The sequence below is a fragment of the Amphiura filiformis genome, chromosome 5 (genome assembly GCF_039555335.1).
Source record: "Amphiura filiformis chromosome 5, Afil_fr2py, whole genome shotgun sequence".
Taxonomy (NCBI): Eukaryota; Metazoa; Echinodermata; class Ophiuroidea; order Amphilepidida; family Amphiuridae; genus Amphiura; species Amphiura filiformis.
In genome coordinates this window covers 59,817,072-59,843,753 of record NC_092632.1, presented here as the reverse complement: position 1 = coordinate 59,843,753, position 26,682 = coordinate 59,817,072, and the positions used below count along the sequence as shown (strand labels likewise).

Sequence of the window (26,682 nt, the reverse complement as noted above, 5' to 3'; positions counted from 1 at the left end):
AAATAACTCTCCAAATCCATGATAGTTTGGCTCTATGTAACTATTCTATTGTCCCAGAAGTCCAAAAGTTCCAAACACCGAGGCCGAGACCGCTACAAGAATATGACTCATTTACTCTATACAATCATCATTCATCAGGTAAGCAGTTAGTGGTGGATTTTATTCCAGGGATTGGCAAGGAGCAAAAATTACATAATATCAATAAAATTTTGCATTTATTTGCCCAAAATAGTACAATTTTCTGTGATTTTTGTTTTGACTACATTATGCCCCCCTTGTGGAATGAGGGGCTTCTCAAATACTTTACCCTTTGATAAATCATGGATTTATGAAATTGATGATTATTATGAAGAAATTATAAGCTTGCACCCAGATCATTTTACATATAAAATCACCCTGGTTACAACAATTAAGAAAAACAGAGGGGGAGGGGGGGAAATGACATTTTCACTTTTTCACCCAAACTGGTTAGAAATCACCTGTACTTTTCACTCACAGAATATCTAGGCAGTCAAAATTAAGCAAAGTGTCAATTTTCGGCTTTAACTTTTGACTTTTCTACAGGAGTCAATGGGAAACCATTATTTCAAGTAGATTTTTCCGAAAAGTTTCCTCTGTAAAAAAAAAAAAAAAAATCCAATATAAATCCAATGTGCATATCTGCATTACACAGTATCCCAGCATTAAAGCCAGATGATGTTACACAATGGGGGGTGTAGCTCAATGTAGCATATAAGCTAGACAAGCCAACTGCTATTAGCCACCTGTCAAGAAATTCGCCCTAAGAGTTTTCGAACACTTTTATGTATACAGTAATCGGACTAAAGCTGTATATAATTATAGGTTAATAAATGTGAATCACTTGCTGGGAGTGAAATTGCACAAAATAATGCACAAGTATTGAGATGTTGATGCATCTAATAATGCACGAGCCTTGCAGGGGGAAGTGCATTAGACACATCAACATCTCAGTACAAGTGCATTATTTTGTACAATTTCTCGAGCATCAAGTGACACAAAACAATACAGCACACCAGGCCACCATATCCAACCACCAAAGCAAGTTTGAAGTTGATCGAATATTGCATTTTAGCTGCAGAGTGGATTAATGAAGCTTAATGACACGTTAGGCAAAAGATGCAAATAAGCTCATTAATATTCACAAATACATGTATGCAAATAACATGACACAAAACTATACAGCAAACCATGCCACCATATTCAATCAGTGTACCAAGATTGAAGTTGATCGGTGATTATGTCTAAGCTGCAGTGGATTAATGACAATTTAGGCAAAATATGCAAATAAGCTCATTAATATTCATAAATATGCAAATAACATGACACAAAACTATACAGTACACCAGGCCACCATATCCTACCACCGTACCAAGTTTGATATAATATTGGATGCAACTGATTTGATGGCTGAGCATGATACCATAACATTATGGATGAGTCATAAAAATATCTGTATTTGTATGACGAATCCGATATGTTATGGTATCATGCGAAATAAGCCATCCAATATTATCATTGTTAGGTTTTCTTAACTCCTAATAACCCTGAAAACATAATAATGAAGTTGATCGCTTATAGCTTTACAGCTGCACAGTGGATTAAAGGAATTTGCTTCTACCCGGACACCCAGCCAAACAAGCAAACAAGCAACCAACCAGGCAAACAGGCAGGCAGACAACCATCTGGGCGATAACGTAAGTCCCACATGTGTGGGGGCCAAAAATGTTTTTTGGCCAAATTTTTTTCAGACAAACCAATAAAAAATTCTTGAGTAAATTTTTTTTTACTAATTTATAAAAACTAGGTATAAATACATAGGTCCCATTTTTTAAATTTTTTAAATTTTTTTTATTAACTTCACCTAAAATATTTGAAATTTGGGCCAAAATCTGACTTTTCCAATCATTTTTGGTGAAAATTTCTTAAAGTTGGTTAAAATAAAAAAAAATGGTCCTTGATATTTATATGTAAACAAATTTACTGAAAAATCTTTTTCTTATGTCAGAAAAATTTTGGCAAAAAAATGTCTTTTGGGGATTTTCTCCCAAACTGAGCAGTTTTGCCCAAATTTGACCTCACAGCTGGATTCATCAAGTCTGCCCCATTCTATACTTTTATAACTTTAGACCAACAATTTAGCAGTTATAAGGCCCAAATGTTTCCATAATTCCAGGGTTAAGACAAACCTTTGGACCAACTTTCATGAGCAAACATAAAAGCAAAAGGGGTGGTTAAACAAAATGCAAGTTCTCATAGGGTGCTAATTATGTTGAATACAGTAACTGTGTACCCATGTGCCTACTGTTCAATGGTAATCTTGAGTCTGTTCTGCTTTCATAAATCATACTGACACATTTACTTGTGCAGCAGAATGGTCATTCCAATGCCACCATTTTCTCTCATGTCCCAGCTTCCTTTAAAACGAAGTGGGGAAGTAAGCACAATTGTATCAGGACTATCACTGTCTGCATCCCTCATAGTAACTACTCCAGTATTCTTAATGACATACTCATACTTCTCAATTGTGAGTGAATTCTCTTCACACCTGAACCCAGTAATAACTAAAGTGAAGAGCTTCCCAACATGACTATTGGCTGGCTCTACGGTGTACTTTTCACAGATGGGGTCTCCTGAATAGTCTCTTTGCAAAGTGCATTTCCATACTTTGTCAGGGTTCTCATCTCCTATGAAGAGCACTCTTTGTGAGAAACCTACTAAGTTTGAAAGATCTATTGGTTCCAATTTAATAGATTCCATTGACCCTGAATGATCTGGGTTTAATTTTGTAAGTTTTCCAAATGGTGCCCATAAGTAAAGTCTTGGGTTGATGTGGGGGCACACCTGTGAGCTATCTGTACCACATGAGCATGTTACCTCAACAGAACCTTGCGACAATCTTCGCCTCTTGTGCTCTGTGGTTGCAATACTTGACCTTTCTGCATGAACTTTGTAAGCTTCATTATAATATTTCCCCAATTCATTTGAAGCTTGAAAGTTTTGGAGACAATTGATATCTATGTTATAGAATCTAACCAATGGCAACAACCTCTTTGCCCACTTGCTGGGGTCAATAAGAGATAACAAATCTATTTCTTCAACCAAGACAAGTTCCTCTTGAACTTCAGGAACAGACAGAACATTGTTGACTTGGTCATATGTCAAATTCCAAAAGAGGTCTGACTGATGATCTTGATCAATTCTTATAAAGTTAGTCCTAATTGCACTGTAGCATAATGTGACCATATCAGACAGAAAACGTTCCACATACTGTAGCCATAGCAACCCAGCTTTCAAAGCATCACCATGGATACCTGTGAGGACATCTTTCATAAAGCCCACACAGTCATCCTTCAAAGCTGGTACATCATACTTGTCTGCCAATGTGTGGATACCACACACATTATCAATAGTCAGTGTTAGTGTCCCTGTGTACAACAACTTCAAGAAATCAGAGAAAGCTGCCTCTCCTTCAGGTGATTCTTGAAGTGTGATCTTCCTTTCTTCAGATTCTTTCCAGTTTTCACCCATCAGCATAGTCTTGAAAACTTTGCTCTGTGTTGCTAAGATAAATCTATGTGCAGGAAATACCTGTTCTCCTACTGTCAAAGTCACATCACTGATGTCTGCATTGTTGAAATGCTCACCAATGTTGGCGATGATGTTGGTCTTGTGCTCAATGAACTCCTGTCCTGATGCTTTCTGTGCCATTTTGATACCAAGTTTAAATGAATGCTGTTTTGAAATCTACCTGAAAGGAAATCAAAGAAAAAAATAATATAAATGAATAATAATTCTTAAATCAAAATTGAATGCAGGGAGTGCATAGAATACACTTGATTTAGTAATTACTAGGCAGGATAATTTCATAAATTCGTAATCAAGTTATATGCGTCCCAAAATATTACATAATATTCATTAAAAGTTATACATTTTGTCATCAAACATTAGTTTTCACTTGTTCTGATATTTATCTCTATTTGTTTGCACATGGATTAAGTGAACAACAGGGAACTCTGGGAAACTTATGTTAACCAGTAGTGGTACAAAAGTTAGCATAATTGTACGTTCAAACTTCGGTTCGCCGTTTCTTGTATGTTGGAGAGAAGAAAATATGCCAAAGAATACTTAGTGAAAGCCAATAGTGCTTGATTGTCTTGTTGACTCAAAGCTTTAAGTCGGTCTGCTTTAAGTGACAGACTGAAATATCTCTATCAGTGAACTGTGGTATTTTGCTGGACTAACATTGTGTGTTATCTGACTGTCAGGTGGAGCAGATAGCTTGCACAGTCATGTGATCTCCGAGAGAGGAGCTTACTGTCAACATCGAACACCATTTGTATTGTATTTGCAGTCATAAGGCCCTCAGGCACCCCCTGCGTCGCGCAAGTACGACATTCACCATTGCCGCGCCGATGCATCCCCATTTGTGCCCCCCTTTAAAAAAAAACCTGGAGCCGCGCCTGCCCGGGTGCCTGCCGTAAGTTATTATCACGTATAGGGTATTACAGGCAATTATAGAAGTCTCATCTGCATTACATGTAAAATCATGGAACATATGTGACGTGGTATTACCGTATATCGAAAGGAGACACTTTTTGGGCAGGATCGTAAATGGAGAAATAGCAAAAAAATCTGCCGGGGGGGATGTTTTCACAATTTTGATTTGTTGCAAATTTGTGATGTTAATAATGTTTAAAATATTGTCTGATAGTTTCAAGCCGGAATATAACTGGCATCTTGTATTGTTTGAGACATTTTTCAAGTTAATTCCTACTCTCAACATTGTCAATAATATTTTTAAAGGCCGATATCTCAATTTCCAATTTTATAATACCATAAATTACAAACTCAATATCTTTGCTTATAGGAATGTCCGATTTCATGGGGGGAAAACGGTGTTATGGATCAAAATATCTCTTTAAAAGATAATGTAAAACACTCAAAATAGATAACCTGCCCTACTGCCAGCACCACCAATAACGAAAATGTCATACCGATTAAATGATGTGTCTGTATGTCCGTTTTTTTAAAAGTTTGCGTTGCGGACTATTTTATACCTATAGTTTCCAGCACAGTCAGTCAGTAAGGGCTCATATTGAAATACCCTACCACATTTTCACACAGAAAGAAGAACGGGAATCCCCCTCGCTAAGCGCGCGCCTCAGGAAAGCTCGGTCATAAAAGCGGATGGATTATATGCATCAGTGATACACCCTGCCCAGGATTTTAACAAAGAAGGCTAGCACAGGAAAGCTGCAGGATGGCGCACACCTTCCTGTGTAAGGGAATTTCAATATGAGCCCTAACTTGGTATCTTTATTTAACATTATCTGATATCGGGCCAGTAAATGTTTAAGGATAGGACCGAATGCATGCTGACAGGTTTAAGTACTTCAGAAGTCTGTCAAATTGGCACAGTTTATGGCATATATATACAGAAGTGGGGATGGGGTTCTGTTTGGCCATGTTGGCTAATTGAATCACGTCATCATCACATCGGCACCTCATTCGGTGGTCAAACTGCATAGCATCGCATGACCTAGTTCTTTTTACGCGATAATCAGAGAGAGCAGATGGACACCACTGACATCCATGTCGCGCTTGCATGACAACGAATGCCTCGAGCGCATTCCGAGGGAAACCGAATACCCCCAATTTTTGCTCCATGCCTGTATCAAGATGGCGGTCGAGTCCTGGTTCTCTGGTTTTAATTCTGTGGGCTGGGGCACACTGGAAGTTTTTGCCGCCACCTTTTTGAATGGCCACGAAGCACCATTGTGTCGCGCGCCGCGCAGGGGGTTGTATCCCCTCAGAATTGGAAACTTGGTCAAAGTAAAGGCCTTGAAGCCATTTCGGGGGGATCATTGGGTGTAAGCTGATGAAAAAGGGGGTCATTGGGTGATAAATTTGCAAAAAGTCCACTTTTGAGAGGGAATGTTAGAGGGTCAAAACCACTAAAAACGAGCAATTCGGATTTCCAAAAATGGGGAAAATAAAATGTTATTCTAATCATGTTTACACATATAAAATCAGAGATAACGCTTCGAATTTTGACCCAGACAAATATGAGCACGTAATATTGTGAACTTTTTTATTTATGGCACTTACAAGAAAACTAGCGAAATTTACTGCTGTAACGTACGTTACTATGGTTTGTAAGACTCAGCATTGTTTTTGTCAGGGATGGAAGCGCATTACTAATGATCGGTTTTCACTATTTGAAATGGATGTTTGAACTTGCTTCTTTCAACCCAAAAGACTTATTTCACCCTTACCATTGGTATCATATGACACTTACAGGTAAACTAGCGAAATTTACTGCTGTAACATACGTTACTACTGGTTCGTAAAATTCAGCAGTGTTTTTGTCAGGGAGGGAATCGTATTACTAATGATCGGTTTTTACTATTTGAAATGATGTTTGAACATGCTTCTTTCAACCCAAAAGACTTATTTCACCCTTGCCATTGGTATCCTGGAGTGAGTGTGAATTTGAACACAGGAGATGTGGAATAAGTAATCTAATATCCATCTTTCATAATTTAGACTATTATATCTGGTAGGCCTACTTTAGAGAATCTTATGCAAGTATTGGATCAAAAAGTTTCTTGTTTAATGTGTTTGACATATACCACCAAATAATTTCCATAATGGTTTCTCATAGTATTGTGTCACTGTTAAGAATGGTAACGTATGTTACGTAACGTATGTTACAAATCGTTTACATACTCTAAGAACTCAAAAAAACTAAAAATGTTTTACATTGCTAGCCGTGCAAGGGGGCGCTAGACTAACTAAAAATTACATGCAGGCAGAGTCTGATGTGATTTTCTTACATTTAATCATGGTCGTACAAATACTGGTAACGTATGTTTCAGTAACGGATGTTTCAGTTAAACTTTTCACTTTTTCACTTTTATCAGGGTATCACGTGCTAATGTTTACTACCTATCAGGTATATATTCTACCGTTTGATTTTCAGAAAATTGGTAACGTAGGTTACCAGGGGCGGACTGGTGGTTTTAGGCGGCCGTGGCAAATTTATTAAGACCGGCCCTATTACTCAAATAGAGCGCAGCGACTAGCGCATGGGGTCCAGGAGCCCGCGTAAGGGCCCCTGGTAGGGTCCAGGAGCAAAGCCCCTGGTGGGGGTCCAGGGGGCGAAGGCCCCGGACAACTAAGGGTTTTAGCTATTCTAGGGGTCAGGAAGCCCGGATTTGACAACGATTTCTGAAGCCAAATTCCATTTGTACAGACTTGAAATATTCTTTATCCATTGTCACTCACTTGCAATAATCAAGATCAAACCAACATTTATTCAATTTATAAGTAGTGTGCATGTTTTATGTTTTGACTCATTTGCACACATATAGAATTAGGCCTGCATCTTTGCAGAACTGTGTTATCATATCGTGAGTATATTCAATCATTAAAAGGCAAATGCTAAACATTGTTTAGGCCTACTGGGTAAAGGTTAATAGCAACTTTTTTAAACTATTGCGATTTGGTAGTTCACAGCATCTAGCGAATGGTAGTGAGCTTTGGCAAAAATTGCATTGATCATTTCATAGCGAGCGTGATCATTTTAAACAGTGTTCGAAATAAGCACTTATCCTCTTGTCCTCTTGTCCAAAAATCACTGGGGACAACCATATTGAGCTATGTACTTATCCCCTGGACAACCACTATATTTTACCTCCAAAAGTATTACACATTTTGGGGACAACCAAAATGTAGTGAGGACAAGCAGAATTTATGCTTTAGTTATCCTTGGGATAACCTCCATATTTTCCTTATTTCAGACACTCCACAGTGGCGTAGATTTGTTTTTGACATTGGGGTTGGAAAAATATTCTTGAAATAGCACCTTTTGGCAACATTATAAGTTTATTGTACAAATGCTGCGTGAAGCGCTGAACATTTTGGCATATTGAAGCTAAACTGGTGATGATGCAGTGGAATAAATTCAGCCAAGCGAAAAAATTGACACTTTTAGGCTAAAATGGCCAAATATGAGATTGATTTGGTCAGAAACTCACATAGGCCTACAGGTGTCATCATGGGGGGCTTGTATGAACCATCCCCCTTTTAAAATATTGGGATCTACCGCCTATGAGATGAAACATCAAAAGGGAAAGAAATTGGTTTGAGTATTGAACTGAGTAATGTGGCTGTAAGTATTATGTAATGTAATCCCTGCATTACAAGGAGCACCCCAGCCCAGAGGTTTTCGAAGGATGGTCTAGCCGTGCTAGTTTTGATAGCTGATGGTGGTCCAAAGGCCTGGAGGGGGCACTCACTAAAAATGAGTGAAGCGATGTGCGTGCAGTCTGCCACAACCCACATTAACCCCATTTTTCAACTCCCTCTCACTCAATGACCACTTTTTTATTTTTTTTTTTACTGAATTACTGAACTCCGAGTCCTCACTCAATGACCCCTATTTTTTCTTTTTCTGTCACAAAAAGACCTCCCTTTGTAAAGAATTTTTGACAAATTTCTGTTAGTCTTTCACCGTTGTTTCTCAAAAAAAAATCCCATTTTGATGACTTTTGAAAAACAATTATCAAAAATTTGTCAACTTTTATATTTTGACCCAAATTTTGTCCCAGTCTAACTGAAAGAACCCCCTTTTTTTTTTCCTTACTGAATGACCCCCTTGGTCATATGGCGTCAAAGCTCTCACCAAAAGACCCCTATCATGCCTATAGCATGTATAGTTTCAAACTGGTGTCCCATTTCCGCACATCCCCGTCACTTCGAAAGTCGAGTGCCTGTAGGCCTATCAGCCCATATTTCTACAGGCCTTAGGCCCTATCACTATGCAGACAAACAGCGGGCACACTGTGTAGGCCCTTATATTACTCATCCCCTCAATGATCCCCCTCCTTTCTTCTCTTTTCCTTTCTTTCTCCTATGTATATGTCTGCCTATATATACCAAATGCTCATATCGGCCCTAGCCTCATTCCGCAGCCGCAATGAAATACCAATATTCCATTGACAGCCAGCCCAATATTTTGCTGTTGGCTTAAAATTTAATTTTTTTACTGTATCGCATCTAGAGTATTGGCCTTTTGCTGTGTATACGGTCTAGAGAGCGATTCAAAAGGCCATTTGTAGGTGATGCATAGCGGTGTACTAGTGACCGGCCTATAATAGCTTAGTGTTAGGGCCTATACCTTAAGCCCTAGGGCCTATGTCTTAGGCCTTACGCCTTCGGCTTTCGGACCTATGCCTCGGGCCCTAGGGCCTATATATGTCAGATACTCCTTCCCCATTCTCTCCCCTTTTCTTCTATTTTCCCTTTCTTTCTCCTCTTTTTCCTTTTCTCTCTTTCTCTTTTCTCCTTTCTTTTCCTTTTCTTTCTTTTTCTCTCTTTTTTGAGCAACCGGCCCTGAGCGGCCCAGAACCAAGCGGCCCATGTGGCGATCGCCACAACGCCACAGTGGCCAGTCCACCCCTGTAGGTTACTTTCCTTAACCATACGGTCATAGATCATGGTACTTTGTCTTGTTTTTCTCTCAAATGGATACCCACATTACGTTTTCAGTCATGAATTTTATTTCCACGCTATTAATTTGACATTATAAAGGCAAAACATGATACCTAAATTGATAAAAAGGTTATCAAGGGTTAGAAAACATGTCAATGTAACGTAGGTTACACACAGTATTGCGACAAATTTCAATTGTAAATAAATCATCTTTTACAATTTAGGAATGGTTTTTTCCTTTTTTTTCTTGTAGGAATACACTATAAATCATATTTTAATACTATTTCAAGGCATATTCATTGTGTTCCTTTTAAGCACATTGCACAAATATATGAAGTTCATGATTTGCGACATAGGGGTTTTGACCACTCAGCCAACTTCGAAACATCGCTACGGTACTTCCAAAATAATATGATTTGAATGATCAAATTTTCAGATATTATAGCCTGTTATGTGTTAAAGATATTCCAAGATCATTTCGTTATATTACGATCCACATTGGTACAATATATTAAGTTGAATGGTTGCGACAGGATTTTCGCCGAATTGCTCGTTTTTAGTGGTTTTGACCCTAAAGTGTAGCCAACAGGGACCAAATTAGTTGTTCAACTGTTCAGTATTATAGCCCGAAACGGTTAAATGTTAGGGTGTGGGTGAAAGTCCACATTTTGGAAATTCTGCGGCCCCTGGCTCGCAATTAAATCCTGGCTATAATAATAGGCCTAGCTAATTAACAACACGGAATCGCTCAAATGTTTTGCAGCAACTTTTAAACATGTTGCTTACATGTTTTATACTATTATAACCAGAAATTGAAACGTTTTCTAGCAACCTCTTCTAACCTTAATGTTTTATGTTTGTCGGGATAAAGTTAAAGTCAATCATTTTGTCACGAGCTGTTTCAAAAGTAATCTGAGGGATTGAGTGGGTAACAACATTATCACAGGTCTGGATATTTATGATTATCAAGCTAAATCATTATTATACTGGATGAATAATCTACACCAAGACACCCAGTCATAGACCTTAAGCATCATATTTCGAGGCGCGGAAAGACACCAAATTGGTGTCGTATGACCTTGACATTCTTTTGTGGCGAGTGACATGGTCTTTCAATTCACGCCGAGTGTCCTTGACAGGCGTGACTATGCTTCAGTGGTCATGAAAGAATTCAAAAGATAACCTCTGCCCCAATAATCCCGAGCTATTGTCTGAAACTGCTCCTCGGAAGATGTATCATAAGAACATCAAATGATAGTCATGTAAGGCGAGTGAAAGTCGATTCCGAGTTTATCGTCCCCCGCCCGCGTCACTTTTTGGTAACCAAAAACACCCGCGTCAAATTTTCAAAAATGCCAAAATAATTCATTATTTTCAAAGTATTAGTGTTTTCACCAGTTTTAGCAATTGGAAACACATAAATTCATAACTTAAAGCAAAACGAGGCCCTTTTCTAACTTTTCTAGTCCCTACCCATATAAAAACATGTTTATAAATAACATGTATGAGTGTGGCTTTAAATCAACACGCATTTTAGGTCAATAATGAAATCTGTAAAAGTCACCTCACCAACCTGGGAAAAAAAGGGGACGATAAACTCGGAATTAACTTTCATTGGCCTAACGACATGAACGACCAAAAGATAAATTACTGACTATCATTGAAGACTGAGTTCCGCAGTCTACAAGACACCATGATTATCATCACCGTTTACCATGTTTACTAACCACTCCCGTTTACTCAACAAAACTCCCGGGACTAAACTGTAAACTAAATGCAAAATGGTAAGCTCCTGGGGTAAGCTTACACTACGTTCGGGTCTGTGATAGTCCATACAGGACCAACGCAATATGTAGCACTATTATCAACGCCCTCAGGCGTTGGTCCTTATAGATTGGTGCTATACCCCCAGCAGCGCAATCGAATTACCATAAGCAGTGACCAGAACCAACCCAGTTAATGACAACGTAATAACTCCAAATATGGTTGGTAACCCGCCCATTATTTAACCGCATCTGTTATGTAACTGGGACGAAACGCTAGTCATCTCAATCGATTGATTATGAGATTGCATGGATCAAAACACTTCACACTTTTGAAGTAGCTGGGTTTCGACCAGTGTAGGCCTAAATCGTGATATCATATTGATTTATTTTGTAAAATCAGTGTTGTTATATTAGTCTGGCTCTATTTTGGAAATGTGCTTATTTAAGCATCAAGCGGCAAGTTCAGCGTAAAAGCTGGCAACCAAATTGTTTTGTTTAATTCGGGTATGCTGAATTCAAAACTTTTGTCTACCAAGCTATATATATATTGGAACTCCGTGACCCTCAAAAAAGACCCTCAAACACCCTACATGCTCATGTTATATAGGGGGGCAAAAATGCTCAAAATTCACTAAAAACATGTCAAATTATTTGTCTGGGTCTAAGGATCACAAAAGTGTAACATTATTGCGCACGTAGGACATATTGAGTTTTGAGGTTCGACAGGTCCAAGGTCAATTTGCACGCTAAGGGTGAAAAAATTAAAAGTTGCTCGATTTTCGAAAAATGGATGCAAACTGTTCTTCAAGTTCAAGGGATTCTTTGATTAATCACTCAATCGTTGGTTCATTCAACCAACGATCCGTCCAATAAGTATTCAACAAACAATCAAGAAAACAATCAGAATCATTATTGAATTGATTGATTAATCAATTAATTGATATGGTCATCCAATCAATCAATATAATAATATAATATAATATCACAATAACTTATTAGATTGATATATCGATGAATTAATAGTCAGTCAATTATTGAACTACTCATCAAGTATCAATCAATAATCATTCGATTGATCAATCGATCAATTATTAACAAATTACATTGTAGTCTAACAATTAATGTACCGTATCTTGGTGTTAAAATATCAATCAATTAAGTAATCGAGTAGTCAAGCAACCACTCAATTTATAATCAGTCTCTCAATTGTCTCTTCATGGTCTTACACTAGGATCCACAACATGCTCATCTATAATTAATAAGGGCACAATTCTTTAACCCCAATGCATTTGTATAGTCATTGAATGACCTTTGAAAATTTGGATACAAAACTCATACTCTGAAACTTGAGGTCAAATTTGCACTATTCAATTGAGGTTATTGAACTATGTCATTAGGATGAGGCCATTGTGGTCCATAGTGTTAGATCTGGCAATCTCAATCAGTCAGCCAAATAGCTATTGACCGCTCATAACTTCATCAATCTCAAATTAATCAGTCTCTCAATCAACCAATCTACCAATCATTCATTCTATAATTCAATTACAAATTGCATTCCTTTATAATTCATATGCATGATATTCATTCATTAGTGACTGATTAAGCATCAATAATCATTAATAATCTGGTTCTGATATGATTAGTCTTTGATCTAAAAATCTCTAAACAAAAAAGTAAGCAAGCAAAAATGAAAGAAATCATAATTTCACGATATAAGCTATAGAAGCCCGATCAATGGCAATATATAAATCAATCAACGAAAATAAAATAAATAAATGAATAATTAATGAACACACATTAATAATAAAACATAAATAATGATACATGAAATAAATGTAATTATAGGCCCGTATTAAATAATGAAAGAAAGAAAGAAAGAAAGAGAGAAGGAAAGAAAGAAAGAACTTGCTGAACTTCTTTTTTTTTCAAGAAAAGGAATTTTAAAGTAAATAAATGAGTGAAACCCAAAGTTTTTATGAAGCGTGTGTCCTCCAATTCTATATTTTTCTTAAACATGTTAAGCGAATAGGCCAACTATCCCAATTAATAGAGGTTAGCATATGACGTATCATACCGTAAATATGGCAGTATACTCAAATCCATTCAACAAAAGCATGATTGCAATCTACCGAGACAGTTAAGTCTCACACACATAACAAATGTGACTCCTCGCCACAACTGAGCCGGATGTCGCCAATCATCATTTTTGAGATATTCAACCAAAATATTCTGCTTGAAATTAGCTTTAAAATGATGTATATCATGTCTATAGTACTTGACATTTAAGTAGTGAAAAATCAATAAAACAGTCAATAAATCCTTTCTTTCCTATTGTTTATTGTTAAGTTCGATGGAGCATATCTCAATAGTGGCACTGGCGACATCCGGGCTCAGTTGTGGCGAGTCACAAATGCACTACTGATCAAATAGGTTTATGACAACATTTGATTGAATGGAATGCACTGCAATCAACAATTTCAAGCACAACTTCTATACAAAAATAGTAAGGAATCGAGGTTAACCAGGACAATATTAAATGCAGTGATGACAAAAGGAATTGATTGTGTGCAACCTACAGGTCAGTGAACTGAGGGTAAGAAGAAAACCGAGTATTATAACAGGATTAACACATGCAACTGAAGAGGGTTAATAATCAATTTTGTTACGCAATACTGGTGTCAATTCCAAGCTGGAAGCTAGTGTTCTGGTAGCAGGTAGGCAAGCCACACCTACTGACAGCTATTGATGATATTTAGTCAATCGGATTGGCTGAATATCATTAGTAGCTGTCAGTAGGCGTGGTTAATCAGTTTGAGATTTCCCTCGACTTTCCAGGTCAGGATATGTCTAATCTAGAAGGACCCACGCCTGACGGCGTGGACTATCGTACTAAATGGAGCGTGGTCCTCCTTGAAGGACTAGTCTGTGAGGGTGCTCGACCAGGCATAGCCTAGGGTAAGCTTACCGGCCTTCAAGCCTAGTTTATAGGTACGGCGTGAGTGTACACTGCACTGTTTCATTTCTATGGTAACATGACAGAGCAATTGTCAAATCGTACTTACCGTGTGCTGATGGGATCCTTTTCCTTGTAATTTTCATGCACTTTATACTATGTTAATTAATTTTTCGCCGTGTCAATTCGATGTCCGTGTGGCGCGGTTTGTTGGTATGGAGAGCTGTGGAGAGCCTGTCACCCACTTCTCATGGGCGCACAGCACCAAAACTTTTTATACAAGCCAACATGTGATTTGCACCTGATTTATACATGTTTATACGAGTGTATGGAGCAGGAAAATTTCAATATTTAAGCATATCAAAACATTATGGTACCCTAAGCGTCATGTCATTGATCATTTTCTCATTTCATTCCATTAACAACCGTCCATGCACTGACATCAACAAAAATCAGACATTTTCTCAAAACATTTGTATTACATGTACTAAAATCACAACTTTGAAATTATTAGTAGGGATGACCAATGAACCATCAACTTGATTAGAACACTCCCATAGACATGCAGGGAGCACAACTGTGCACTGCTTGCACAGACATTTCTAAATTGAGCTCATTCTTTTATTTTTCATAATTTTTCTGTAAAAAATGGAGATGTTAATGCCAATTATGTTTTGTAACTATCCTGTAAATTGGTTTTTCTGTAAGTGTGAGTCAAAATTGGTCCATTGCCACAGTGCGCTTAATTGCCAGTGGCCCAGTGCAGCACTGCTCAGAATGGCGCAAAATATTCAGATGAATAAGATCAGGTGAACACCTTGACCTACCGAGCTGTAATTTGGCAGAGTTGTCGTTATTACCTCTATCATACCATCTGTAAAAAGGAAAAAAAAACGGACAAGTAGATCTCGAGTTAAAAATTAAATACCATCTTCCCTTTGGAATTTCCAAACACCTTTCGAATCTTGTTAAATAGACACCTTTCTGAACATAAATGTGAAGTTTCATGCTCATTTGTTGTATTATTCACCTGATCTCAACCCTAAACATTTTCTTATATTTATACCATCTGAGGGATGAAGATTCAGTTTAGATGAATCTCTGTGAGAATGGATTCTTACCAATTACCAAACCTGGATAATGGTTGCTGACACAATATAAATAAGAGAAATAGACACATATTTGCATTACACTGCTTCATGACGTTGATCATTTTATTTTTCAATATTTCCTTTAGAAGTCCACAGTATCCGTGAAACGCATTGGCCATTAATCTTTGGTCAAGCTTGGCTACATACTTAAGTTAGGGATAAGAGGATTACATGTTTTCTTTCATTTTAATGTCCAATTTAATTTCATTATACCATCACAAGGACAATTGTATACAGACGAGAGTTAAAGAACACCATTTAAGCTGGTATGTGTGCATGATATGTAACAATTTCAAACCCAAAATGCTGGAAATATCCGATATTCATAGCTGGAAATAAAGATAGCTAACTAGTACCACTGTACCAGGCTGGAAAATTGTTCTACTTGGCAAACTTGTGGTTTTACGGTCTTTCATGCAGAACAAAAAGTAATGTAGGTGATATACATTTTGTAACAACCCTGTAACATGCTTCAATCTTGAAATACCTATGAAACTGTACCATTGACGTAGGGCCGACAACAATTCAACTGCTCAGAGCCAGAAGTGGGTAAGTGGAATAGCTGCCCTGTAAACATTTGGCAATTTACAGTTTATTGCAAGCATCTACACATGGCAGCTATTGCACTTACCCACTTCTGGCACCGAGCAGTCGAGTTATACAAATCAAGGGTATGAAATTAATAGTTTGCTCATTTCCAGCTCTGAATATCAATTACTAACATTTTGAATGCTCATATATAGAATAAGTTTACAAAAAAGGAATGACGTATACTATCATTCTGTCTTATTTTAACAAATACATGCATATTCCGATAGTCGAATTGCATTTTAATTTTACATTAATTACCAGATTTTACTTCCCTTGAACATAATACCAGGATTTAAGTTTGACCAATTTTCTAACTGCACTTTGCCATTACCGTATGAGCAGCTCCCCGTTACTATCTTCATATCAACCATTGGGAAGCAGCTCAGAGTTGCACTCTTCAAAAAACTTGCCACTCAATCAATTCAAGATGTATTTTGTAGTACTACAAGCCCTGTGACATTATAAACGGTCAAGCCTCAAAATAAGCAGATCTGGACCAAGGAGCCACACTTGGAAAAAGCAGCTCCTGGTCCTGAGATTTATCTAGTGAACCAAGAGCCATTTTGAAAGAGCTAAGCGTCATTTAAATTTCAATTGTACACATTAAATATAAAACCCGCTTTAACTACGAGGCTCTATTTAAAACAAAATGTAGAGGCTGGTTCATATGATTTTGGTGTGGACTAGGAGCCAAAATTGTATGATCATTGGGTAAATGGCTCCTGGGTGCCCGGTTATTTTGAAGCATGTAAACTGTAAACACTGGTATTATATCCATAGGGAAGATGTTCCACCTGCTAGTTTAAACCATACTAATATGACACATATTGATTGATATTCTTCATGTACACTTGTGACTCAAAAGTTGTGATTTTGTTAAATATTTTCGATACAGATTTCACATGACATAACCATTTATTGTTTTTTTTCTATCTTAAATAGAAAGGTAGCATATTTATAAGCTATGATTACCCCCTAAATCAAATTATTACAAAATAGAATTTAATCTTTTGTACTTAACATGCAATAAGAACCTTCACACTCTCAAAATATTGTACTTGTGACTTTAGTCTAATAACAACAAAAATCAAAATATTCTTGATTTCTAGAGAATGTTAAAACATAATATTTTACTGATTTAAAAAATAATATACTGGTTTTAAATATTCAAGCAAATAAAATCCAAACCATTCTACTTATCCAACACGTCTGGCCAGATAATAACCTGGTTTATAAAAAACGTGAATATCGCCATGACATATCGAATCCCTATTCTCCCTTGCAAATAAAACCCACATTACCCAATTCCGCAACTATATCAAACTGAATTTGTATTGATGAACACAATTAACGTGGTAAAATTTAAAATTCAGTATATTACATTTATACTGATCATACTGCTTTGATTACTAAGCAATTGCATGCATGGATAATAACTGCTAATAGGAGTGCCTTCTCCAATCAGTGCTAACATGTAGTTTCTGACACACCTTAGACAATGGGCTAGTTCAAATGTTTGATTTTGATTGGTTTTGTAGTCATAAAACTTACTGTAATTTCACTTTGGCAGTGCATTTAAATCCATCTTATTGTATCCTCTATTTTCATTGTGATTTACAACTTTTAAATAGCCCATTTGAACCAGACCAGAGACGGGTTGTCATTGCAATGCCTGTTTTTTTATTTGGATACATTTACAATTAGCATTATGGGTCTGTACATCCCATTGTGCTTCCCGTTTTATGCTTACAAAGACAGCTGTTTTATTGTCATCAGTGAAATCAGCCAGAATAATCCTCCCTTGTCTTCATTACAAAAACTGATAACAGATTCTTTGATTTCATACAAATCACACTAGTAATAATTATCAAAACAAAACACAAACAGTCTTGAAATTTCATTTCGATTTGTGATAATTATATACCTATATATATTTCAACAAGCCAGCCAGTCTCCATCATAATGTATATCTTGCTGACCAGGACATTTTAATAATAATAAAAAATAAGCCAACAGTATGTATACAGACAACTTGTAGTTAAGACTTAACAATTCGTTCATTTTTTGACCAATAATTGTGCAACAGCAAAAGCAGCGGCATACAAAGCAACATGAATGTTACAAAGTACTAGAAACATTTGATGCAATTCTTTTCTCCAACTGTACATAACTTTATTATATTTACATCAGGTAGTGCAATGACTTTTATCAAGATCACACATTTACACACATATATTATAAGCCCAAACACTCAAAAAAAGTATGTTTCCATCTTGTTCTATCAGGTATTTCTTTTCAATTTCAAGTCAACCCATAACTTCCCATAAAATCAAAAGGGAAAAAAAATAGAATGGCAATTTTGAGCGCCAGAAATCAAAACAGTCCCAGTGGGCACAGTTCAACAATAAACAATTTCACGATACAAAAGTAGAGACCCTTGACATATAAGGTAGAGAAACTTCACATCTGTAACAGCTATGCTTATCTTTTGATCAGCACAAAGGTGGAAATTCCCTTTAAAATCCACACTCCCCCTGTGGAAGATTTTGGAAATATCTTCCACAGGGGGAGTATGAATTTCAAATGGAATTAACACATTAGCAGCTCTATTTGCAACTCTTCCTCCCTTTGTGGAAGATTCAGGTTGAATTTTTCTCAGGGGGTGTATGGAATTCAAATGGAGCTGCCTAATGTGCCAATTCCATTTGAAATTCATACTCCCCCTGTGGCAGATATATCCAAAATCTTCCACAGGGGTAGTGTGGATTTTAAATGGCAAACCCCATTGTAAGACTTTCTTACAACCTGTGTGTGCTTTCTGTATCGTTAAGTAGCTTTACTTTTTGAGCAGCATCTGTTCTGCTTGTTCAAACTTGAGTGTGAAGAATGAACAAGATGACACATGACAAGCGACATATTTCAAGCAATAATATGCATAATTTGCAGTGTAAATAGCGATGTAACAGGATTAATTACCATAGCAATATAACTATTCGCAAATGTTTTTGAATGTATTGCCCTGCACTACATATTACATCATCATAAAAACTGTTTCTCTGCATTGCACCATAGATTATCAAAGAACAAGTTAACGATCTGAATCATAATTCTATAAAGATTTCACATCATGCCAATGCAATTTATGTTTCGCCTACAACTTTTGGATTAGTGATTGCACACAAACACAAAATGATGAGTGGAGCCTGCTTAGAGTACTAGGCGGGGAATTCAAACAGTCACAAGGTTTGTGTAAAACACATCGCTACGGTCATTAATCGTGTTACATCACTACTTCTACAGTAAATTATACCACCAATTTGTAACTGATCAAAGAACATAGTACACACCTGCTAAGTTGGTACTGATGAAACCTGAACTGGGTTATAATTCAAGACCAAATTAAAAAGACTAGTTTGCGTATGACGTCCTGTCAACCAGACCGAAAATGTTGTTCTGCGCAGGTCGGCAACCAATCACGTCGCACCTTTGCCCTGACGTCAGACGCAAAAACTAGTCTTAAAATCGGTCTTTGATTATAACAGATTTCCTCAGGATTCCAGCACACTCTCACCATGGTTGCTAGTATCAGAGTCCATGCATGTGTTGAAACAAAATGAGAACTAATTTACACAGATTTACACCACATGTTAAGTTCCCAATCCCAAACCCCATCATAAGCCTTCAAAATCTAACATATGATAAGGACTACTTGAAGCACACAAAAGGTTATCTCCTAAGGCTGCCTGGAGTACAAACAGAACCGCCTTTGTTCAACCTTAGCAGTAAACCTTTTTTGCGCTCAAGGCAGCCTTAGTAGTTTTGGAACTAAAATTTGCTTTGGGTAATAAATATTGCAAGTCTGTGTGAATTCAGTGCCATGTTGCCCTATAATATCAATAAAGAAACAGCAGACGACAAATGTCAGCAGACGACAAATGTCTCTATTCACATGCGCAGACAACTACATTGTGAACTGTGGCGACGTCGAGCATGAATGTTGAGTGAATAAGACGCTTGATTGATTGATTGATTGACAGTGCTAGGTAAAACTACTCTGATAATATATATTGCATCATGATACACGTAGGGTTACAAAACTGGGTACAGTCAAGTGAAGAGGAATGAGGTCCAAACAGGAAAATGAAAAACACTAATAAAAGTGCAGCGCATAGACAAAACATATTTTCTGTTTTATATACAGGCCTAGCTTGGCATGTGTCAAGGATTCATACTATGTGGTATATCAATGCTACATACAGCGTCTATCTAATATTCTACATAGTACTACATTGTAAGCCTTGTCATTTGAGTTGAGCGAAACGACACAATTGGAAAGCATACGGCACCTATACCAATTATAGCTTTATACCAGTCACTTACACAGTGTTCAAACAAGACAGACAGCCATTGCATGATTTTTTTACGATTAGATAAATTGCTGTGTAAGAGACTACTATTCAAAACTTTAGTGCTTCCATATTCAAGAATTGATTGACATACATTGACATTTTCTGTGGCCGTTTGATTTCAGGGAAAAAAAAAAAAAGACATTTTTTTACAACAAATTCGTACCATGTCATGTTATCGCAGTTCGGGAGTTGAATATGTTAACACCAAAGACTTATTTAATACTACATAACAGATGACATTAGACAGTCTACAGGATCAGAAATATTCTACAGGCTTGTTTTACAACTTTTTGTTGCAATAGTTATCCTCTATATAGAAATACAGTCATAAATTAGTTTGTGAATTTGTCTTATCATTGAGTGGAAAGCATGTTTAAAACCACCTTTTCAATGTTATACAGTACTAGGCCTGTTATCGACTGTCGTTTGTGTCATATTATCATCGATATGACCCTAAATCCGACATGCCAAAATTAATTTTTCTTTTTCGACACTTTACAACACATATCAAAAAGAAACAAAATTAAATTTCCATGCTATTTTGTCCGAATAAGCTTACCAATGATCATCGGAAAATTACCTCCCGAAGTTGACCCGAAAGTAGAACGAACCAGGAAGTATGTTTACACCGGAAGTCGGCAATCGTAACTCATATCGGCATGATTTTAAGCTTATCTATTGACTTTTTTCAGCATTTTTAAATCTCATTACATGTTTCGACATGTGTCGATTGTCACATTTTTTTCCCTGACAAAGTGTTGAATTAGAAATCATGTGTCGATAACAGGCCTATTATACACTTTGCTCGCTGGTCCTGCATTAAATATCCCATGTCGAGGAGATAGTACAGCATTAACCAATCCAACATGACCGCAGCTTAAATAGGTCCTCCACCAATGAGCATAATGATTGCATCATAGAATGTTCAGCTCAGGTTATACACAAACTTCACGATATACTTATAATATAGTGTTTTACTTAATTTTTTTTTTTGTTAACATACAAACCCACCAAAGGCACAGCAGTATAGAGTTTACCAAAGAGTGGCAGGTAAAGACAACATTATTGAACAGCTATAACAAGCACTTCTTTCTGAATATGCGTGTGTGGATGTCCTGAAGAAATGCATGGAGCTACAAGTCAAGGAGCTGCATAACCCAAGCGAAACATGTAGTGTCTACTCAATTTTGAGTGAGCTTACACGAACAGATATATGTCATACTTTAGCATTAGGAGCAGAGGCATTGAATACCACAACTTCTCAGGGATCAATTTCACTAGTATTTACGACAAATTGTAGGTCTTAAACCCATCGAAGTCCCAACCCCATCATAATATACTCTTCCATAGGATTTAGCCAAAGAATATATCTTACACTTCCCACAATGCATTTCTTCTCTAAATGATTTGCTATTTAGTGCAACATGGGTCGATCTTCGACCCATGTTGTACTGAATAGCAAATCGTATAGGGAAGAAATGCATTTTGGGAAGTGTTAGATATATTCTCTTGGATTTAGCTTTGTATGTTAGAGTTACAATTGGTTTGGCCTCATGATGTGTTAAAGGACTTATGATGCATCATACATATTTATGAAATCTACCCAGATATCCTGGCAATATCTTTTTTGTTGAAATTATTATTGATGTAATTTATCCGGTTAAACCCAACAATATATCACTTCCAATGATGGATATATTCACTATACCATTTTCACCCGATGTGACATTAGATGCAGCCTAAAATCACAAGTGTACCCTCAAAATGGTGGTATTCAAATGCACGCGCTTAAAACCATCGCATAGATGTGCGAGCGAATCCACTGCCTCAACGCGTTGACGTTACTGCCACATCAGGGTGAAAAATGGTAAAAAATGGCTTACGTGTCAGGTCAGCTGAAATTATTGTTTGGTTTGAACAAGATGAAATGCAAAAATGAATAACGGATCTAAATCACTTCACTCGTTTTATCCCCATTAGGATTATACTTACCTGTTTATCACATACTTATGATTTCCTAAAATGTATATAATTAGTGTTCCAAAGCTGTACAAAAATTATGTGCTTGAGAAGAATTTAAGAGTTCAAATGTAGAGCACAAAATCACAATTCCTGGAATTGACATTCGAGGTATCTCAGGGTCTTCGCTTGTTACCTCACTTCCTACCAGCAAGCAATTGACACTTTTTGAAACCTGCGCTTGATATAGAGTGTTTGTGTTTATGTACAACGGTACCCCTAAAATGGGTTCCTTAATATTATGAGAACAAGAAGTAGCAACGTGTCTGTAAACCTACAATCCACAAGCAACAGGCAACAGGCTATTCCAGTTGAAAATCATACACCCCCTATGGAAGATATGACATTAATCACCCACACAGGGAGTGTGAATTTTAAATGGGATCACCTGAATGGGTAACTCCATTTGAAATTCACACTCCCTGTGTGGGAGATTAAGGTCATGTCTTCCACAGGGGGCATATGGATTTCAACTGGAATAGCCTAATAATGCTTTACTAGTGAACTATATATAAAACCCTCCATGCATTAGTGGAACGATTCATCTTCCCATGCAGAAAGTAGTGCTTACGCTGTGTTGCAGTATACTTCATCATAAGATTACAAGTTTGTGTCACACACATTTGGGCAAAATATTTGGTTGATTACCTTGATATTATTTTTGTTGTTATTCTTAATACGATGCTGAATTTATCACTAAACCGTCACGACACCATTACTAAATTTGTCAAGTTTAAAGATAACAACAGGAGCTGGGGAATAGATATATACGCAGACATACATCCATATACACATATATATATATTAATAGTAATTCTTTATATAATAATCGGTACTTCTTTAGAAGTTGCCGGACGGTCGTCTTGTCATGCTCAAGTTGTCTTGACTGCCAAAGCGCCCTCTCATACTCAAGTGACCTGTAGGACTTGCCTGAAAACAACAAATACATGAAAAAATAAATTTAGAAATAAGCTTCAATTCAATTCAGCTAAATTTCAAATCAATAACTAGGTCTTCAAAATAAAATGCAGAGCTGTCATGCATTATAATGAGATCTGTTAACCAATCAAATGATAGCAACTGAATCATGCAGTTATTGCAATGATTGTTTCATTGGATCTATCAGTAGAAGACTGAAACTACCAGTACCAAAATGCTGCCCCATATTCAAACTTGCCAACTGATCTCTCTTGATTTTTTAATTTTAATTTTAATTTTAATTAATCATAATTCTGATTTACTATCCATTTACAAGTGGTGCCCTACAAGTAGTCTACATGGACCCACATATACCCAAGTATTTACGGAACTAATGAATGAATGTTCATAGCAATCTAGTGATTGTAAACAGAGTTTGGATATTTAAGTCAATCACATGAACAGTTTAGCAGGTCGGTTGTCCGATGAAGTCTGGTGGTTTCAGTCACAACATGTAGCAAAATAGCAAAAAGTAAGTTTCAGTCTTAGATTTATTTCCAAACTCTATGGGTCATTCCATTTAAAATCCACACTCCCCTGGAAGATTTTGGAAATATCTTCCACAGGGGGATTATAAATGTCAAATGGAATGAACACATTCGACAGCTCCATCTGAATTTCATACACCCTCCGAGAAAGATTCAACCCGAATCTTCCACCGAGGGAGGGTGAGTTACAAATGGAGCTGCTAATATATTAATTCCATTAGAAATTCATACTCCCCCTGTGGAAGATTATTCCAAAAATCTTCCACAGGGGGGGGGGGTGGATTTTAAATGGAATAGCCCATTAAAGGAACCATCAGTAGTTTGCTAAATCAGATAATCTAAATAATAATCAAAAATCAGATTTCTGCATTGTTTTATCAACTTTATGAAATGACAGAATTGGTGTTATCCCTCTATTCTTCTTCTGATAATGGAAACTTAGTCCTACATGTAGATTATATAATAGCTATATATATATACAAGTAAGTGCATTAGTGTGCACACTGCAATATGTTGTTATCATGAATCTTACCTCATCTGTGACCCGGCCTGTTAGCATGGACATGGAACTAGCTCTTTTCATGCTGGGAAAGACACAAAAAATAAAAAAGGAAAAAACAAAAAAACAAAAATAGGTAATCAGTGAATGGTGCATGAAAGCTGATGATGATTAAACTACCTGAAGTAGTGAGGTTGCCGAGTCTATGTTTTTTTAGATGATTAAGTGTAAAATGTCTTCAGCCAAATATAATAGTATGATTAACACTATTTACTACCTTATAGTATTGTATGTAGGTGAAGTACCAGAGTAAAGGTGCCCTTATGAACTTATTTACATTATGAAATGAATAAAATCATCAACATAACACACGGCATGCTAATGTTATCGATGCACTTCCTTCAACTTATTTTTTTATTTAAAAAAATGCTTTATCAAGATGCTCTTATGATATATATACATTGCAATTCAAATAACGTGCGCATACATTTAATTTAAAAAAATATTAGCAATTTAGTAAAAGCATTCCATCCAAAACTGACCCAATCAAATGAAAGGGTTTTAAAAAAAATCAACCCTTTAGCAACAAAATCCAACTTAAAAATAATTACACCACTTTATGTTATGATTTCCTACTTATGTGTAACTTACACCATATGCCCTGCATTCATGATTTAAGCACCCTTACCAGTGTTAGAAATAAGGAGGGAGGGAGGCCCTTGGGCCTGAGAAAACTGACATGAGCCTGTAGATTTACAAACCTGAGTGGACACCTTGGCTTTATGCTAATCCCTTTATGCCAATATGGCCTTTGAATATTACGGCTCATTTCTAACACCGACCCTTACCAATATATTAATGAAATAGGTAAAAATATGATGGCCCGGCCCTTACACAGACCCTTGCTTGTGTGAAACCCTATCTTAGTAGCGTTCATAATTCTCAAACTATTTCAAATCCAGTTCAGACACAAAAGACTCGATTTGACTCGTAACACCCACACTGGGTTTATTTCAAAGTTGGTTGACTTCACTCCTAGAATTGAGAATATGACAACTTGAGATGGGCTTTCACACAATAGCATTCAAAGCAGTGCATTAGAGGTGTGCAATAATAAACCTCACAAATTATACCTACATGGAAAGAAAACAATATCTTGGTCACCTATCTTAGCCACCTAATTTTGTTCTCATATGAAAACTTTACAGCAAGCAGCCTATTGCCTGTTAGTTATGTATACTTTATGGACCAAGTTGCAAGAATCAGTTGGCCTTTTAACACCTTATACTTTGTACAGAGTTTCATTAACGTCTATACACACAAACATATCAAAACATTCATGCAAAACAAAAAGCAAATTGCACGGTATCAAAGTTGATGTCCGCAACATTTTGATTTTTCACAGGGCAGTAAAGGCATTGTATGCAAAATTTCATTGCAGATAACATTGTTTGCAATTTACTTGTGACACAGAACAAGGCACAACTTATTTCCAATGGTTTCAAAAGGTACAGATGATAGGTATGATGCATACGCACACTAGGAAGTTCATTTGTCAAGATTTAGTTCAGATTCTGACATTTTCTTGGCTATTTCGTAACTTTTCTTAACTATTTCTTTAAAATCTAAATAAAGAAATAGTTAAGGAATGTCAAGTGATAGTCAAGAAAATGTGTGAATCTTGAATAAATCTGAACAGAAGAATTTCGTAGTGGCACACAGTTCCACCTGTTCATTATTTTAAAATTTCCCAACATTGTCCTCATATATTATCCTACTTTTACATGACACTATTCTTAAACACTTGAGAATGTTCATGCCATCTTATTGGTTCTTACCCATATGATGACACAATATCACACTGAAGTAGCATGTGTGTGTCGACGTGATACTCTTACGTGCTATTTGAACCAATCGGAGGTGCATAGCAATGGGACTGATCGATTCTAAGCCCTAGGTAATTCCTTGTAAAATGTAGGATTTAATTTGATTAAAATTTGGTATACTTATAATTTATGTATTTATTTGAATTGAAGTGTTTAAGAATGAGAATAAAGGTATCGTTAATAGCTGCTGTCGTGCATCTATCGTCTCATATAACATGCAACATCATTATTTTTGGCGTTAAACAACTCTGCTTGGCTTTACTTAAAATAATGATGTTGGCTGTGTTATATGAGATGATAGATGCACTCCAGCAGCTAAAAACAATATCTTTATTCTCTAAATATAACGTATGCATTACTTCAACTACACACTTACTCAATGAGGGAGTTGTTTGAACTCAATCCCTAATCTCCTAATCTAACTCT

General features: G+C 36.7%; 2 protein-coding genes across 2 annotated transcripts in view; both read right to left on the bottom strand.

Annotated features, from left to right (window-relative positions):
- Positions 1-1,941: 1,941 nt before the first annotated feature.
- On the bottom strand, positions 1,942-14,399 carry LOC140151922 (uncharacterized). The gene is made up of 2 exons (XM_072174231.1): positions 14,345-14,399; positions 1,942-3,769 (listed from the first exon to the last, which is right to left on the bottom strand). The coding sequence occupies exon 2, from the start codon at positions 3,727-3,729 to the stop codon at positions 2,377-2,379; it is 1,353 nt and encodes a 450-aa protein (XP_072030332.1). The 5' UTR covers positions 3,730-3,769; positions 14,345-14,399; the 3' UTR covers positions 1,942-2,376.
- Positions 14,400-21,805: 7,406 nt separating this feature from the next.
- The window catches only part of LOC140153461 (kinesin light chain-like), an 84,949-nt gene continuing 80,072 nt past the window's right edge, over positions 21,806-26,682 (bottom strand). Inside the window, 2 exon segments of the mRNA XM_072176218.1 lie at positions 21,806-23,335; positions 24,404-24,455. Coding sequence (XP_072032319.1) covers positions 23,246-23,335; positions 24,404-24,455 — 142 coding nt within the window. The 3' untranslated portion in view covers positions 21,806-23,245.

What these genes read in the sequence shown, in the direction of transcription:
- LOC140151922 (XM_072174231.1), bottom strand. Translation starts at nt 3,729, where the DNA reads ATGGCACAGAAAGCATCAGGACAGGAGTTCATTGAGCACAAGACCAAC.